The 17527-nt window shown below is 44.5% G+C and overlaps 1 protein-coding gene across 11 annotated transcripts in view; it reads left to right on the top strand.

Annotated features, from left to right (window-relative positions):
* LOC112265001 (protein MB21D2) overlaps positions 1 to 15737 on the top strand; it is a 28170-nt gene extending 12433 nt beyond the window's left edge. For 10 of the 11 annotated variants that reach the window (XM_024441966.2, XM_042295773.1, XM_042295779.1 and 7 more), the window contains 2 exons: positions 3481 to 3545; positions 12996 to 15737. In XM_024441966.2, the coding sequence (XP_024297734.1) occupies positions 12998 to 14260 (1263 nt within the window). In that variant the 5' untranslated portion in view covers positions 3481 to 3545; positions 12996 to 12997 and the 3' untranslated portion in view covers positions 14261 to 15737. The remainder of the gene's footprint in view (positions 1 to 3480; positions 3546 to 12995) is intronic. The other variant, XM_024441963.2, reaches the window with a different exon arrangement.
* Positions 15738 to 17527: the final 1790 nt, after the last annotated feature.

Below are 17527 nucleotides of genomic sequence, written 5' to 3'. Positions count from 1 at the left end.
AGTAGTGGAGAGGGTAGCAAGTTTTAAGTTCCTCGGCATACACATCACAGACAAACTGAATTGGTCCACTCACACAGACAGCATCGTGAGGAAGGCGCAGCAGCGCCTCTTCAACCTCAGGAGGCTGAAGAAATTCGGCTTGTCACCAAAAGCACTCACAAACTTCTACAGATGCACAATCGAGAGCATCCTGGCGGGCTGTATCACCGCCTGGTATGGCAACTGCACCGCCCTCAACCGTAAGGCTCTCCAGAGGGTAGTGAGGTCTGCACAACGCATCACCGGGGGCAAACTACCTGCCCTCCAGGACACCTACACCACCCGATGCTACAGGAAGGCCATAAAGATCATCAAGGACATCAACCACCCGAGCCACTGCCTGTTCACCCCACTGTCATCCAGAAGGCGAGGTCAGTACAGGTGCATCAAAGCTGGGACCGAGAGACTGAAAAACAGCTTCTATCTCAAGGCCATCAGACTGTTAAACAGCCACCACTAACATTGAGTGGCTACTGCCAACACACTGTCAATGACACTGACTCTACTCCAGCCACTTTAATCATGGGAATTGATGGGAAATTATGTAAATATATCACTAGCCACTTTAAACAATGCTACCTTATATAATGTTACTTACCCTACATTGTTCATCTCATATGCATACGTTGATACTGTACTCTATATCATCGACTGCATCCTTATGTAATACATGTATCACTAGCCACTTTAACTATGCCACTTGGTTTACATACTTATCTCATATGTATATACTGTACTCGATATCATCTACTGTATCTTGCCTATGCTGCTCTGTACCATCACTCATTCATATATCCTTATGTACATATTCTTTATCCCCTTACACTGTGTATAAGACAGTAGTTTTTTTTTGGAATTGTTAGTTAGATTACTTGCTCGTTATTACTGCATTGTCGGAACTAGAAGCACAAGCATTTCGCTACACTCGCATTAACATCTGCTAACCATGTGTATGTGACAAATAAAATTTGATTTGATTTGATTTGGTAAATCCGACCACAACTCTATCCTCCTGATTCCTGCTTACAAGCAAAATATAAAGCAGGAAGCACCAGTGACTCGGTCTATAAAAAGTGATCGGATGAAGTAGATGCTAAACTACGGGACTGTTTTGCTATCACAGACTAGAACATGTTCTGGGATTCTTCTGATGGCATTGAGGAGTACACCACATCAGTCACTGGCTTTCATCAATAAGTGCATCAAGTGCATCGAGGACATCGTCCCCACAGCGACTGTACGTACATACCCAACCAGAAGCCATGGATTACAGGCAACATTCGCACTGAGCTAAAGGGTAGAGCTGGCGCTTACAAGAAATCCTGCTATGCCCTGCGACGAACCATCAAACAGGCAAAGCGTCAATACAGGGCTAAGATTGAATCATACTACACTAGCACCGACGCTCATTTTATGTGGCAGGGCTTGCAAACTATTACGGACTACAAAGGGAAGCACAGCTGTGAGCTGCCCAGTGACATGAGCCTACCAGACGAGCTAAATCACTTCTATGCTCGCTTCGAGGCAAGCAAGACTGAGGCATGCATGAGAGCATCAGCTGTTCCGGACGACTGTGTGATCACACTCTCCGTAGCCGACGTGAGTAAGACCTTTTAAACAGGTCAACATGCACAAGGCTACGGGGCCAGACGGATTACCAGGACGTGTACTCCGGCATGTGCTGACCAACTGGCGGGTGTCTTCACTGACATTTTCAACATGTCCCTGATTTGAGTCTAATACCAACATGCTTCAAGCAGACCACCATAGTCACTGTGCCCAAGAACACAAAGGCAACCTGTCTAAATGACTACAGACCCGTAGCACTCACGTCCGTAGCCATGAAGTGCTTTGAAAGGTTGGTAATGGCTCACATCAACACCATTATCCCAGAAACCCTAGACCCACTCCAATTTGCATACCGCCCAAACAGGTCCACAGATGATGCAATCTCTATTGCACTCCACACTGCCCTTTCCCACCTGGACAAAAGGAACACTTATGTGAGAATGCTATTCATTGACTACAGCGCAGCGTTCGACCCCATAGTAACCTCAAAACTCATCACTAAGCTAAGGATCATTGGACTAAACACCTCCCTCTGCAACGCTGATCCACAACACTGGAGCTCCACAGGGGTGCGTGCTTAGTCCCCTCCTGTACTCTCTGTTCACCCATGACTGCATGGCCAGGCACGACTCCAACACCATCATTGAGTTTCCAGACGACACAACAGTCTGATCAACGACAAGACAGCCTATAGGGGAGGAGGTCAGAGACCTGGCCGTGTGGTGCCAGAATAATAACCTATCCCTCAACGTAACCAAGACTAAGAAGATGATTGTGAACTACAGGAAAAGGAGGACCGAGCACGCCCCCCCCCTCCCCCATTTCATCGACGGGGCTGTAGTGGAGCATGTTGAGAGCTTCAAGTTCCTTGGTGTCCACATCAACATCAAACTAGAATGGTCCAAACACACCAAGACAGTCGTGAAGAGGGCACGACAAAGCCTGTTTCCCCCTCAGGAAACTGAAAAGATTTGGCATGGTTCCTGAGATCCTCAAAAGGTTCTACAGCTGCAACATCGAGGCATCCTGACAGGTTACATCACTGCCTGGTACGGCAATTGCTCGGCCTCCGACCGCAAGGCACAACAAAGGGTAGTGTGTACGGCCCAGTACATCACTAGGGCTAAGCTGCCTGCCATCCAGAACCTCTACACCAGGCGGTGTCAGAGGAAGGCCCTAAAAATTGTCAAAGACCCCAGCCACCCCAGTCATAGACTGTTCTCTCTACTACTGCATGGCAAGCGGTACCGGAGTGCCAAGTCTAGGACAAAAAGGCTTCTCAACAGTTTTCACCCCCAAGCCATAAGACTCCTGATCAGGTAACCAAATGGTTACCAGGACTATTTGCATTGTGTGCCTCCCCCCAACCCCTCTTTTTATGCTGCTGCTACTCTCTGTTTATCATAGTCACTTTAACTATACATTCATGTACATACTACCTCAATTGGGCTGACCAACCAGTGCTCCCGCACATTGGCTAACCGGGCTATCTGCATTGTGTCCCACCACCCGCCAACCCCTCTTTTACGCTACTGCTACTCTCTGTTCATCATATATGCATAGTCACTTTAACCATATCTACATGTACATACTACCTCAATCAGCCTGACTAACCGGTGTCTGTATGTAGCCTCGCTTCTTTAATAGCCTCACTACTGTATATAGCCTGTCTTTTTACTGTTTTATTTCTTTACGTACCTATTGTTCAACTAACACCTTTTTTGCACTATTGGTTAGAGCCTGTAAGTAAGCATTTCACTGTAAGGTCTACACCTGTTGTATTCGGCGCACATGACAAATAAACTTTGATTTGATTTTATTTTAAAATCTCAGATTGATAAATTTGTAATGCACTGATTCTCTTCACTCTAGGTCTGACACGTCTCATTAGTCTTCAAGAGGACCACTACGATCCAGATCGCCTTCTCTGCTCTAAGGTCCTTGATGACAATCTACCCCATCACACCAATCTTATTAAACATAAAAAAACTCCCAATGTGCGTTTTAATTTTTTTTTTTATTAACTGGGTGGTTCAAGCCCTGAATGCTGATTTGGCTGACAGCCGTTGTATAGCGTATACAAAATATGTATTTTTACTACTGTAATTACGTTGGTTAGTTTCTAATAGCAATAAGGCACCTCTGGGGTTTGTGGTATATGGCCAATATACCACGGTTAAGGGCTGTATCCAGGCGTTTCGTCTTGCATCAGATCGGCCCTTAGCCGTGGTATATTGGCCATATGCCACACCCCCTCTTGCCTTATTGCTTAAATATATTCTGTCCCAGTCTTTCTATGCATGTAATGTCTGTAGGTGAATTATGAAACAATTACTTTGCAAATGTGCAAAGATTTGTGATGTAGATTGCTTGATCTATTTTAAATGTAAGAATATGTTGCAGATTGAAATTTTAATTGGTGCCTATGGAAACAAATCTAAATCTAATCCTTTTTACAGTAGGCAATACGCTGTAGACAGGTGGTCATTACCAGATTATGATGAGATCTTATGATCGGGTGGTCTACTGATGTCTTTTCAACCAGGTTTTGCCCACTAGGTAATGTAACATGGATAAATCATGACTGACTGACTGATCTACAAATAATAATCAGAAGTTATTTATGATGGAAGGTGATTTACAGATCAGTCCATCGGCAGTCTCCTAAACTGCTTCAATGTAGAACAAGCCCTGTGTGTCAGATCACAGTGGGCGCGCGTTCAAGCGGATCACTTTTGTTAAGTCGTTGGTCACATCCTTTCAAAGTGTGTTGCATTATGGGGATTCAAATTGTACGACTAGCTCCTACATGTTGACTGCATGATCTTTACAAAAATCATGTGATCAAAGGTCATGAAGTTTTGACTGCAGCCAACGGCAAGTTTCTGCAGTTGCTCTTCAAAGTTAATCTTGCAGCCATCACCTACATTGTGGGGGGCTCTATTGTCAACCAATCATTAGGGTGTTTTTGTTTGACTCACACGGACGTGACCAAAAACATGACTGAAACAGGAACTAACTTTGCCAGGAATGATAAATATCAGTGGCTATACAATTTAATGAGATTTTTGAGTCTCAATAATTAATTGTACACGCACATTAACAGTACCAGTCAAAAGTTTGGACACACCTACTCATTCAAGGGTTTTTCTGTATTTGACTATTTTCTACATTGTAGAATACAAGTGAAGAAATCGGAACTATGAAATAACACATGGAATCATGTAGAAACAAAAAGTGTTAAATCAAAATGTATTTTACATTTGAGATTTTTCAAAGTAGCCACCCTTTGCCTTGATGACAGCTTTGCTCACTCTTGGCATTCTCCCAACCAGCTTCATGAGGAATGCTTTTCCAGCAGTCTTGAAGGAGTCATTATGCTGAGCACTTATTGGCTGCTTTTCCTTCACTTTCCTTCATTCCATCACTCTGCTTGGTCAAATAGCCCTTACACGGCATGGAGGTGTGTTGGGTCAATGTACTGTTAAAAAACAAATGATAGCCCCACTAAGCACAAACCAGATTGGATGGAATATTGCCGCCGAATCCTGTGGTAGCCATGCTCATTAAAACCTCTACTGACTCCCCATCCCGCATGTGGGAGCGTAATCATTGCCTGACACTAATTAGCATAACGCAACGGACATAAATATCCTTAGAAAATATTCCTATTCATGAAATATATCACAAATGAAATATATTGAGACACAGCTTAGCCTTTTGTTAATCACCCTGTCATCTCAGATTTTCAAAATATGCTTTACAGCCAAAGCTAGACAAGCATTTGTGTAAGTTTATCGATAGCCTAGCATAGCATTTTGTCCAGCTAGCAGCAGGTAACTTGGTCACGGAAATCAGAAAAGCAATCAAATTAAATCGTTTACCTTTGATGAGCTTCGGATGTTTTCACTCACGAGACTCCCAGTTAGATAGCCAATGTTCCTTTCTTCCAAAAATATTATTTTTGTAGGCGAAATAGCTTCGTTTAATCGCCCGGAAATTGCAGTCACGAAAACGGCGAAAAATATTCCAAATTAGCTCCATAATATCGACAGAAACATGGCAAACGTTGTTTGTAATCAATCCTCAAGGTGTTTTTCAAATATCTATTCGAAAATATATGTTTCGGGACAATTTGTTTTTCAGTAGGACCGATTGGAGTAATGGCTCTGTATTTTACGCGAGAGTCACCCTGGGAGCCATCAGGTGACCACTTACGCGATGTTGCCGCCTACGGCTATTCTTCAACATAAATGTGTAAAACTACCTCACAATGCTGTAGACACCTTGGGGAATACGTAGAAAGTGTAAGCTGGTTGATAGCACATTCACAGCTCAATAGGGACTCATTGGAACGCAGCGCTTTCACAATATGGGGCACTTCCGGATTGGATTTTTCTCAGGCTTTCGCCTGCAACATCAGTTCTGTTATACTCACAGACAATATCTTTACAGTTTTGGAAACGTTAGAGTGTTTTCTATCCTAAGCTGTCAATTATATGCATATTCTAGCATCTTGTCCTGACAAAAAAATCCTGTTTAAAACGGGAACGTTTTTTTTCCAAAAATGAAAATACTGCCCCTAGAGTCGCAACAATTAAGTGTGCCTTGAATTCCAAATAAATCACTGACAGTGTCACCAGCAAAGCACCATCACACCAAATCAAAGTTCTTCTTACATCAGCTGATATCCCAAAGTGCTGTACAGAAACCCAGCCTAAAACCCCAAACAGCAAGCAATGCAGATGTAGAAGCACGGTGGCTAGGAAAAACTCCCTAGGAAGAAACCTAGGGAGGAACCAGGCTATGAGGGGTGGCCAGTCCTCTTCTGGCTGTGCCGGGTGAAGATTATAACAGAACATGGCCAAGATGTTCAAATGTTCATAAATGACCAGCATAGTCAAATAATAATAATCACAGTGGTTGTCGAGGGTGCAACAGTTCAGCACCTCAAGAGTAAATGTCAGTTAGCTTTTCATAGCCTATCATTAAGAGTATCTCTCCCGCTCCAGCTGTCCCTAGAGAGTTGAAAACAGCAGGTCTGGGACAGGTAGCACGTCCGGTGAACAGGTCAGGGTTCCATAGCCGCAGGCAGAACAGTTGAAACTGGAGCTGCAGCACGGCCAGGTGGACTGGGGACAGCAAGGAGTCATCATGCCAGGTAGTCCTGAGGCATGGTCCTAGGGCTCAGGTCCTCCGAGAGAGAGAAAGAGAGAATTAGATAGAGCATACTTAAATTCACACAGGACACCGGTAAGACAGGAGAAATACTCCAGATATAACAGACTAACCCTAGCCCCCCGACACATAAACTACTGCAGCATAAATACTGGAGGCTGAGACAGGAGGGGTCAGGAGACACTGTGGCCCCATCCGATGATACCCCCGGACAGGGCCAAACAGGCAGGATATAACCCCACCCACTTTGCCAAAGCACAACCCCCACCCCACTAGAGGGATATCTTCAACCACCAACTTACCATCATGAGACAAGGCCGAGTATAGCCCACAAAGATCTCCGCCACGGCACAACCCAAGGGGGCGGGGCGCCAACCCAGACAGGAAGACCACGTCAGTGACTCAACCCACTCAAGTGACGCACTTCCCCAGGGACGGCATGGAAGAGCACCAGTGACTCAGCCCCTGTAGTAGGGTTAGAGGCAGAGAATCCTAGTGGAGAGAGGGGAACCGGCCAGGCAGAGACAGCAAGGTCGGTTCGTTGCTCCAGTGCCTTTCCGTTCACCTTCACACTCCTGGGCCAGACTACACTCAATCATATGACCCACTGAAGAGATAAGTCTTCAGTAAAGACTTAAAGGTTGAGACCGAGTCTGCGTCTCTCACATGGGTAGGCAGACAATTCCATAAAAATGGAGGTCTATAGGGGAAAGCCCTGCTGTTTGCCTAGAGATTCTAGGGACAATTAGGAGGCCTGCGTCTTATGACCGTAGCGTACGTGTAGGTATGTACGGCAGGACCAAATCGGAAAGATAGGTAGGAGCAAGCCCATGTAATGCTTTGTAGGTTAGCAGTAAAACCTTGAAATCAGTCCTTGCCTTAACAGGAAGCCAGTGTAGAAAGGCTAGCACTGGAGTAATATGATTCAATTTTTTGGTTCTAGTCAGGATTCTAGCAGCCGTATTTAGCACTAACTGAAGTTTATTTAGTGCTTTATCCAGGTAGCCAGAAAGTAGAGCATTGCAATAGCTTAATCTAGAAGTGACAAAAGCATGGATACATTTTTCCAGATCATTTTTGGACAGAAAATGTCACATTTTTGCAATGTTACGTAGATGGAAAAAAGCTGTCCTTGAAACAGTCTTGATATGTTTATCAAAAGAGAGATAAGGGTCCAGAGTAACACTGAGGTCCTTCACAGTTTTATTTGAGACGACTGTTCAACCATCAAGATCAATTGTCAGATTCAACAGATTCAACCACCTCCATATTCAACCACCTCCTGCTTCACAGTGGGAACCATGCATGTAGAGATCATCACCAGTGGCGCAACTCAGTGCTAGAGGCATCACTACAGACCCTGATTAGATTCCAGGCTGAATCACAACCGGCCGTAATTGGGAGTCCCATAGGGCGGCGCACAATTGGCCCAGCGTCGTTAGTGTTTGGTTGGGTAGGCTGTCATTGTAAATAGTTAAATAAAGGAATTTGTTCTTAACTGATTTGCCTAGTTAAATAAAAGTTAAATATTACTAAATATTGAAATTAAATATTTATATTTATATAATATTAATATATATTTAAGTTAAATATGAATACAACTTTTTTATAAAAATCCATTCACCTACTTGGTGCCTCACAAAGACACGGTGGTTGGAACCAAAAAATCTCAAATTTGGACCAAAAGAGAGATCTCGTCCTTTTTTCTTTGCAGCAATTCGACCCATGAAGGCCTAATTCACGCTGTCTGCTCTGAACAGTTGATGTTGAGGTGTGTCTGTTATTTGAACTCTGTGAAGCATTTATTTGGACTGCAATCTGAGGTGCAGTTAACTCTTACTTATCCTCTGCAACAGAGTTAACTCTGGGTCTTCCTTTCCTGTGGCGGTCCTCATGAGAGCCAGTTTCATCATAGCGCTTAATGGTTTTTGCGACTGCACTTGAAGAAACTTGACATTTTCCGGATTGACTGACCTTCATGTTTTAAAGTAATTATGCACTGTCGTTTCTCTTTGGTCTTTTACCAAATAGGGCTATGTTCTGTATACCACCCCTACCTAGTCAAAACAAAATGGATTGGCTCAAATGCATTAAGAAGGAAAGAAATTCCACAAATTAACTTTTAACAAGGCACACCTGTTAATTGAAATAAATTCCAGGTGACAACCCCATGAATCTGTTTGAGAGAATTCCAAGAATGTGCAAAGCTGTCATCAAGGAAAAGGAAAAGGATGGCTACTTTGAACAATCTCATATTACTAAATGATTCCATATATGTTATTTCATAGTTTTGATGTCTTCACTATTAATGTAGAAAATAATACAAATAAAGAAAAACCCTTGAATGAGTAGGTGTGTACAAACTTTTGACTGGTATTTTTATCATTTAGAAATAAAGAAACATCTTTATAATCAATGCCAACACTGCCATGTTGATCTGACCCCTGTTGTTGGAAAACGTTAGTGTTAAACTTTCGGCTGTCACAGTTGCACCTCCCATGACTTCACGCCTCGGCTTTTGTCTAGAATCGGTTGCTTTAGCCTTACCACTTAAACTTGCCCACTAACTAGTGGGGTCGCCAAAATGATTCTAAGTTTTATAATATATATATTTTTTTAAATGGACAGATTATTGTATAGGACAATATACAAACATTTTTGAGAAAGATTATTTGATAAATACAAGTTTATTAAATAAATGTATTTATTGGTTTCATGAAAATGCAATGAATTGAATGTTATTTGTTGAAAATAGTGTCCCTGCTGAAAAAGTTTGAGTACCACTTTACTAACTTGAATAACTTTGATTTGACTGGCATATTAGGCTAACTGTTGTGGTGGTGTACTGGTTCAGCAGCAGTGTTAGAAAAATGCATACCATGAAAAATCACTCAGATCATTTGAGCAGAAGATACAAAAGGAGTAGAAGACAGACGCACACAGTCTGACACACACACACAGTCATACGCAGAGTCACACACACAGCATATGTTTACTATCCTTGTGGGGATCTAAAATTGATTTCCATTCAAAATCCTATTTTCCCTAACCCTTAACTCGAACCCTAATTGTAATCTTAACCCTAACTGTAACCCTAACCCCTGAGCCTAAAATAGCCTAAAATAGCCAAACGTCTACACAAGGGGAGAATTTTCTCGTTTTACTGTCCTTGTGGGGACTTTTGGAGATTTCCGGTACCCACAAGGATAGTAATACAAGCCCACACTACACACACACTTGCGCTGTAGGCCTACACACTTAAGCTTCTTGCGCTCAGTGCCTCAAACAAACAGTGACAGTAGACCACAGCGCCGAGCCACTCGGGCCCGTCTCTTATGTCGGGGGTTATGGCTGCTGAGAGGGAACAGACACTTCCTGGAATCAGTGAAGAGGAAAAACAAACGAGGCAGAGCACTGCAGTCCACATAGATAAACTCAGCCAATGCTTATGGAGCATGCTAGGCCAGCTCAGTTCAGTGCAGTGCACACAGAACCCAAGAGCAAACTGCACAAGCTAATGCCAAGTTTTTTTTAACATCTGAAATGTTATGGAATGGCAGGATGCCTTTGACAGGGGAGATTTCTTTGGCCTGTGTTAATATTATGTCATGTAAATGTATCGGGTTGGAACCGGTTCAGGGAACAGAAACTCATTTTTAGAGGAACGGAACCAAAACCGGGAACGAAAGTGGTCTCTAGTGTTCCGGTACAGAACCGTTATTTTCAAATCTTGAGAACCGTTTAATTTTTAGTTCCAGAAATATTCCTAATGACTTGTACCTTTCCCTCAACGTCATCAAGACATACAGTAGGAGATGATTATGGACTACAGGAAAAAGAGAGCCGATGACCCCCCCATTCTCATCGACGTGGCTGAAGTGGAGCAGGTTGAGACCTTCAAGTTCCCTGGTGTCCACATCACCAACAAACTATCATGGTCCAAACACACCAAGACAGTCATTAAGACGGCATGACAACACCTTTTCCCCCACAAGAAACTGAAAATATTTGGCATGGGTCCTCGGATCCTCAAAAAGTTCTATAGCTGCACCATCAAGAGCATGGTTGCACTGGTTGCGTCACCGTCTGGTATGGCAAATTCTTGGCCTCCGACCGCAAGGCACTACAGAGGGTAGTGCGTACGGCCCAGTACATCACCGGGGCCAAGCTTCCTGCCATCCAGGACCCCCTACATCAGGGGAAGGCCCTAAAAATTGCCAAAGACTCAAGCCACCCTAAGCGTAGACTGTTCTCTCTGCTACAGCACGGCAAGCGGCACCGGAGCACCAAGTCTAGAGCCCAAAGGCTTAACAGCTTCTACCCTCAAGCCATAATACTGCTAAACAGCTAATTGAATGGCTACCCAGACTATTTGCATTGACCCCCCACGTCCACTTTTTATTTATTTTTTACATTGCTGCTAATCGCTGTTTATTACCTATGCATAGTCACTTTACCTCTAGCTACATGCACATATTACCTGGATTACCTTGACTAACCTGTACCCCTGCACATTGACTCAGTACCAATACCCCCTGTATATAGCCTTGTTATTGTTATTTTATTGTTCTTCTATTGTTTTAAACTTTAGTTTATTTAGTAAATATTTTCTTAACTCTTTATTTTTCTTAACTGCATTGTTGGTTAAGCATTTCATGTTGTATTCGGAGCATGTGACATAGATTTTATTTTATTCTGTAATTTGGTGAAGTTATTTTGTTAGCAATATTCTGAACACATTACAATTCACATCATGCCATGATTCAAGCCAAGCCCCCTCCATGTCCACCCCTCTCTCTCGCTCTCTCCCCACCCGTGAAATTTCAGCCGTGTTACGCGACTGCACTTAGCTGTTTACATTTTTGAATGGCAATCTTACCTGTTCCACAGCAAGCTGCTCAATCTGCACTAATTAGGGGAGTAAATTAATGAGCTAAATGTTAAAACAATGTTGATTTCACAGGTAAACAATGTATGAAAAGGAACTATGTGAACCGTTTTGGGGCAGGAGGGGGGGGTTGAACCGGTTCAGAACTTTATTTTCTGGTCAGAACACCGGAATGGATTTTTTTTTTTAAAGGTTTGGTTCAGAACCGAACGATTGGAAAATAATTTAGCTTCCAACCCCTGAAATGTATATGCATAGAAATACTAGTGTAAAGATCAACATAGCCTAGTGTCTGGATCTGTATGTTATCCCCCACTGGGCAGCGTGGTGGTTTGACTGTGACAGGCACCCTGGTGGGGATGTGAATTGTGTCTGAACTTGCAGCCTGGGGGGATTAGGTGGAAATTGGCTTGCACTGCCCCCTAGTAGAGAGATGTGGTACAACACTAGTATCCAGAGGGATATATATATATTTTACATTTTAGTCATTTTGGAGACGTTCCTATCCAATTTCGCCAGTTATCAGAATACCATCTTCATCCGCCTTTCCAGCTGATTGGGAGATGGGACTCCTGTATCTGCCTGGTCAGCAGATACAGGAGTGGCTGCACGTCAGGGTTTGAAAGCCCAGTCTGCTCTAAATTTTCCCATAACCCTGGGTGGGGGCCCTAACCGGGTGTTGTGCGGGTAAGGGGCGTCACTCCCTGAGGTAGCATGCAAGGCAGAGCAATGCAAAGCAGAGCAGAGCAAAGCATGGAAAATTTACTCGACATTTCCAAGTTCAGCTTTCTTAGTGAACCATAAAATGTAATTATTTCTAGTTGTTTATCAAGGTTAGCTGGCTAACTCATCCTGCTTTGTAGTATACCCCTCTGGTCTACTGGTAATCGGTTAACTTGCATTTAAACAACACTGATACAGGATCAGACATTTTCCCACCCACATGAATGTTAAGGTTAGTATTGGGGGTCGGGTAATCTGATCCTAGATCTGTGGTTAGAGATTTCCTCTACCGCAAGTGTAGCCTTCAGTGTGTATTGCCACAATAACACAGCCAGGAACACAGCCAGGAATGACATAGGCTACCTTATTACAGAGCATTTGCACTGCTGAAACATAATCATAGGATATATATATGCTGTCTATTCATCCTATTCACCCATATTTATTTTTTAAATTGATTTTTATTGAACAGAAAGGACAGGTAAGGAAATGTAGGAGGTTGAGTCAAAAGGCAGTAGGCCAGATTCGAACCCATGCCAACTCTAACCGCTGGACCACACAGGCCACTAATAATCCCCCTTTATCCTTCTCCCATCAGGTATGGTGCAGAAACTGGACCAGAAGCTCCCTGTGGCCAACGAGTACCTACTGTTGTCAGGTGGCGTGCGAGAGGGTGTGGTCGACATGGACCTAGACGAGCTGAGCGTCTACGCCCGCGGCACCGACTATGACATGGACTTTACCCTCCTCGTGCCTGCGCTCAAGTTGCACGACCGCAACCAGCCGGTGACTTTGGACATGCGCCACTCAGCCCTGTGCCACTCGTGGCTGAGCCTGCGCCTCTTCGACGAGGGCACCATCAACAAGTGGAAGGACTGCTGCACCATGGTAGACCACATCAACGGCGCCACCAACTACTTTTTCTCACCCACGCTGGTGGCTGACTGGTTCTACGAGTCCATCAGTGTGGTCCTGGTGGAGATCCAGAAGAAGCCCCAGCGCGGCATGCCCCGCGTGGAGAAGGTGGAGCGGAACGGCACCATCATCTCCGTCATCCTGGGCGTGGGCAGCAGCCGCATGCTCTATGACATCTTGCCTGTGGTCTCCTTCAAGGGATGGCCGGCGGTGGCCCAGAGCTGGCTGATGGAGAACCACTTCTGGGACGGCAAGATCACAGAGGAGGAGGTGATCAGCGGCTTCTACCTGGTGCCTACCTGCTCCCACAAGGGCCGTAAGGAGAATGAGTGGCGCCTGTCGTTCGCCCGCAGCGAAGTGCAGCTCAAGAAGTGCATCTCGGCCAGCCTGATGCAGGCCTACCAGGTGTGCAAGGCCATCATTATCAAGCTGCTGTCAAGGCCCAAGGCCATCAGCCCCTACCACCTGCGCAGCATGATGCTGTGGGCCTGCGATCGGCTCCCCGCCACCTACCTGTCCCAGGAAGACTTCTCAGCCCACTTCCTGCTAGGCCTCATCGACGACCTGCAGAACTGCCTGGTCAACAAGATGTGCCCCAACTACTTCATCCCGCAGTGCAACATGCTGGAACACCTTTCGGATGAGATGGCCATGCTCCACGCCCGCAAGCTCAGCTCGGTGCGCTCCGACCCGGCCGAGCACCTGCGCACCACTATCGAGCATGCCAAGGCGGCCAACCGGCTGACCCTGGACCTGCATTGGCGCGGCAGCGTCTTAAACCTGCCGTCGCCACAGTCGGACGCGGGCGGCGAGCACCAGCCAGATGACCGATTGGCTAAGAAGCTGCAGCAGTTGGTGATGGAGAACCCCGGCAAGTCCATCTCGGTGTTCATCAACCCCGACGATGTGACGCGGCCGCACTTCCGCATCGACGACAAGTTCTTCTGAGACTTCAAAATAGAAAAATACTACTTTCCCCCTCCCACGGCACCAATTCTTCTCCCCTTTGACTAGATTGGTCGAGTCATCAAATTAGTCGGTTTCCCAAGTAACGGTCGCCACAGAGCGTTGTGAGGTGCTTTTGTCCAATAGTGTCTTCCCATTTTGTTTCTCTGTCCCTGACACCTGTCCCCACACCCCACCAACCCTAACCCTGTCACCTTTAGAAGGGCTTTACAGGACTACATGAAACAGGTGGAAGAAGAGGTACTGCGTCTTGCCTCGGATGGTTAAGGAATGTCTTAGTCCCTGTAGGGGAACTGATGGTACTAACGCCATAACTGTACATAGAGTTGAGTGGATATGTGTGTGTGGACTTTGATCTTATTTTGCACAGAATGTAGAGGCACACAGTTATCATGTTGGAAGTGCTATGAAGTGAAGTCTGAAATGTTGCTTATCTTTTAGGAAGGCAATTTCAATGGTCTTTTTTTTCCTCCACTGGGCTAAATGCTCTGAATTTATACCTACTGGTTTAGAGTATGTTTAGAGCTGTTATTCCAATAATCTGTATTACAATGACAAGTTATTTCTAACTTAACGTTCTCTGTAGTCATGTCTATGCCCTTTTTGTATAGTGAACCGTTCCAGACGAATCCCGAATATGCCAAAAACCTGCAGATATCTGACCGGCCATGTGATACACATCTTCATCCTCAAGTGCAATTAGTAAACAAACACACACCACACATAAATGTGCTAACACTCAACATACACACTCCTGATCAGTGAAATGTTGTATTTAATACATATTTGTGATATTCTAGAACTCTGGGACATTGTCATTTTGTTTGTCTTTGTTATATGGAACTCAAACATTTTACTGCGAGTCTTATTTTCCATATTTGCTGCTGACCTTATGAAGATGTTTTATGATTAACTGGTTAAACAAATTAAGTTAAAACACAATTATGAATTTTAATTGTACATGTGCGTAGCTACTTTCTACACACGAATCCTGTTGAGTCAAACCTGTCATGGACCAATCAGAATGGACCAACCGTGCAACCTCACCATTGGCAGGGATTTAACACACTGCTTTATCATTAATTCAGACCAATCACTGCAGTGGCCTGAAGAACGTGTTCTGTGCCTCTACTTTTCCAAAGGCATACTGGCCGCGTTTCCCGGGCTGACTACATTACAGATGCCTGCCAAATCTCACAATGCCTGAAGAGCTGTCATATCACATGTCATATCACATCATATGATATGCAATCTGATGCCTGACTGTACAAATCGATCGACCACGGGTTGATGCAATGTAGTTGGCCTGAAACGTGACCATACTGTATGAGAGGGAGAGAGAGTCCCGCATTCGGCCTACAATGACCACATCAAATCAAATTGTGTGAATAATCAGAGCTGTGTAAATGGTAACACTATAAACAAGCTAAAATGTAATAAAACATTTAACAACCCTAAAGAGAAACTGCTGGAAAATAATTGACAATGTTGTATAACATTTAAGTCACTTGTCTGATGCACATTAATGATGCGCAATGCCAAGCGTCGGCTGGAGTGGTGTAAAGCTCACCGCCATTGGACTCTGGAGCAATGGAAACGAATTCTTTGGCGTGATGAATCACGTTTCACCATCTGGCAGTCTGGGTTTACCAGATGCCAGGAGAACGCTACCTGCCGAATGCATAGTGCCAATTGTTAAGTTTGTAATCGCACAACCTTACTAATGCTCTTCTCGCTGAATGGAAGCAAGTCCCTGCAGCTGTAACGGGATTCTTCCTGGGAAGGAGAGGAGGACCAAAATGCAGAGTGGTTATCTTTATACATCTTTAATGAAAGATGAACAATATACAAAACAAGAACCGTGGAAAACCAAAACAGCCCTATCTGGTGCAACAGACACAAAGACAGGAAACAATCACCCACGAAACCCAACAAAAAACAGGCTACCTAAATATGGTTCCCAATCAGAGACAATGACTAACACCTGCCTCTAATTGAGAACCATATCAGGCCAAACACAGAAACAGACAAACTAGACACACAACATAGAATGCCCACCCAGCTCATGTCCTGACCAACATTAAAACAAGGAAAACACAAGACCTATGGTCAGAACGTGACAGCAGCGATGTTACAACATCTAGTGCAAAGCCTTCCCAGAAGAGTGGAGGTTGTTACAGCAGCAAAGGGGGGACCAACTCCATATTAATGCCCATGATTTTTGAATGAGATGTTAGACGATCACGTGTCCGCATACTTTTGTCATATAGTGTCATTACATAGGTTTTGGCTTCTTTATGTGTGAATAAGGTGCATGTAGGCACATTTACAATTTGATCGTCTCTGAACCGCTCACATGAAATGAGTTTCGGTGCCCCGAGTAAACAGCGACTTGGGGATTTTGTCTAGGATCTCAAAAACTGTCCCAGACACGTTTTTGAGATCCTAGACAAAATGCCCCAAATACAACAGGTGTAGTAGACCTTACCGTGAAATGCTTACTAACAAGCCTTAACCAACAATAAGGTTTTAAGAAAATAATATGAGGCTATATACAGGGGTTACTGGTACCGAGTCAATGTGCAGGGGTACAGGTTAGTCAAGGTAATATGTACAGGTAGTTAGGGGTAAAGTGACTATGCATAGATAATAAACAGTGAGAAGCAGCAACGTAAAAAAAGGGGGGGTCAATGCAAATAGTCTGGGTAGCCATTTGATGAACTGTTCAGCAGTCTTATGGCTTAGAGATATAAGCTGTTAAGGAGCCTTTTGGACATAGACTTGGTGATCTGGTACTGCTTGCCGTGCTGTAGCAGAGAGAACAGTCTATGACTTGGGTGGCTTGAGTCTATGACCATTTTTGGGGCCTTCCTCTGACACCTCCTAGTATAGAGGTCCTGGATGGCAGGAAGATAGGCCCCAGTAATGTACTAGGATACCGAGGAACTTGAAGCTCTCGACCCGCTCCACTACAGCCCCGTCGATGTGAATTGGGGCGTGTTCGGCACTCCTTTTCCTGTAGTCCACGATCAGCTCCTTTTTCTTGCTCACGTTGAGGGAGAGGTTGTTGACCTGGCACCACAATACCAGGTCTCTGACCTCCTCCCTATAGGCTGTCTCATTGTTGTCTGTGATCAGGCCTACCATGAAAACTTAATGATGGTGTTGGAGTCATGCTTGAACAGGAAGTACAGGAGCACGCACCCCTTAGGGACCCCCATGTTGAGGATCAATGTGGCAGATGTGTTG

Source organism: Oncorhynchus tshawytscha, linkage group LG13 (genome assembly GCF_018296145.1).
Source record: "Oncorhynchus tshawytscha isolate Ot180627B linkage group LG13, Otsh_v2.0, whole genome shotgun sequence".
NCBI classification, from domain to species: domain Eukaryota; kingdom Metazoa; phylum Chordata; class Actinopteri; order Salmoniformes; family Salmonidae; genus Oncorhynchus; species Oncorhynchus tshawytscha.
The sequence above is the reverse complement of the archived record's forward strand: the minus strand, read 5'-3'. Positions and strand labels throughout refer to the sequence as shown.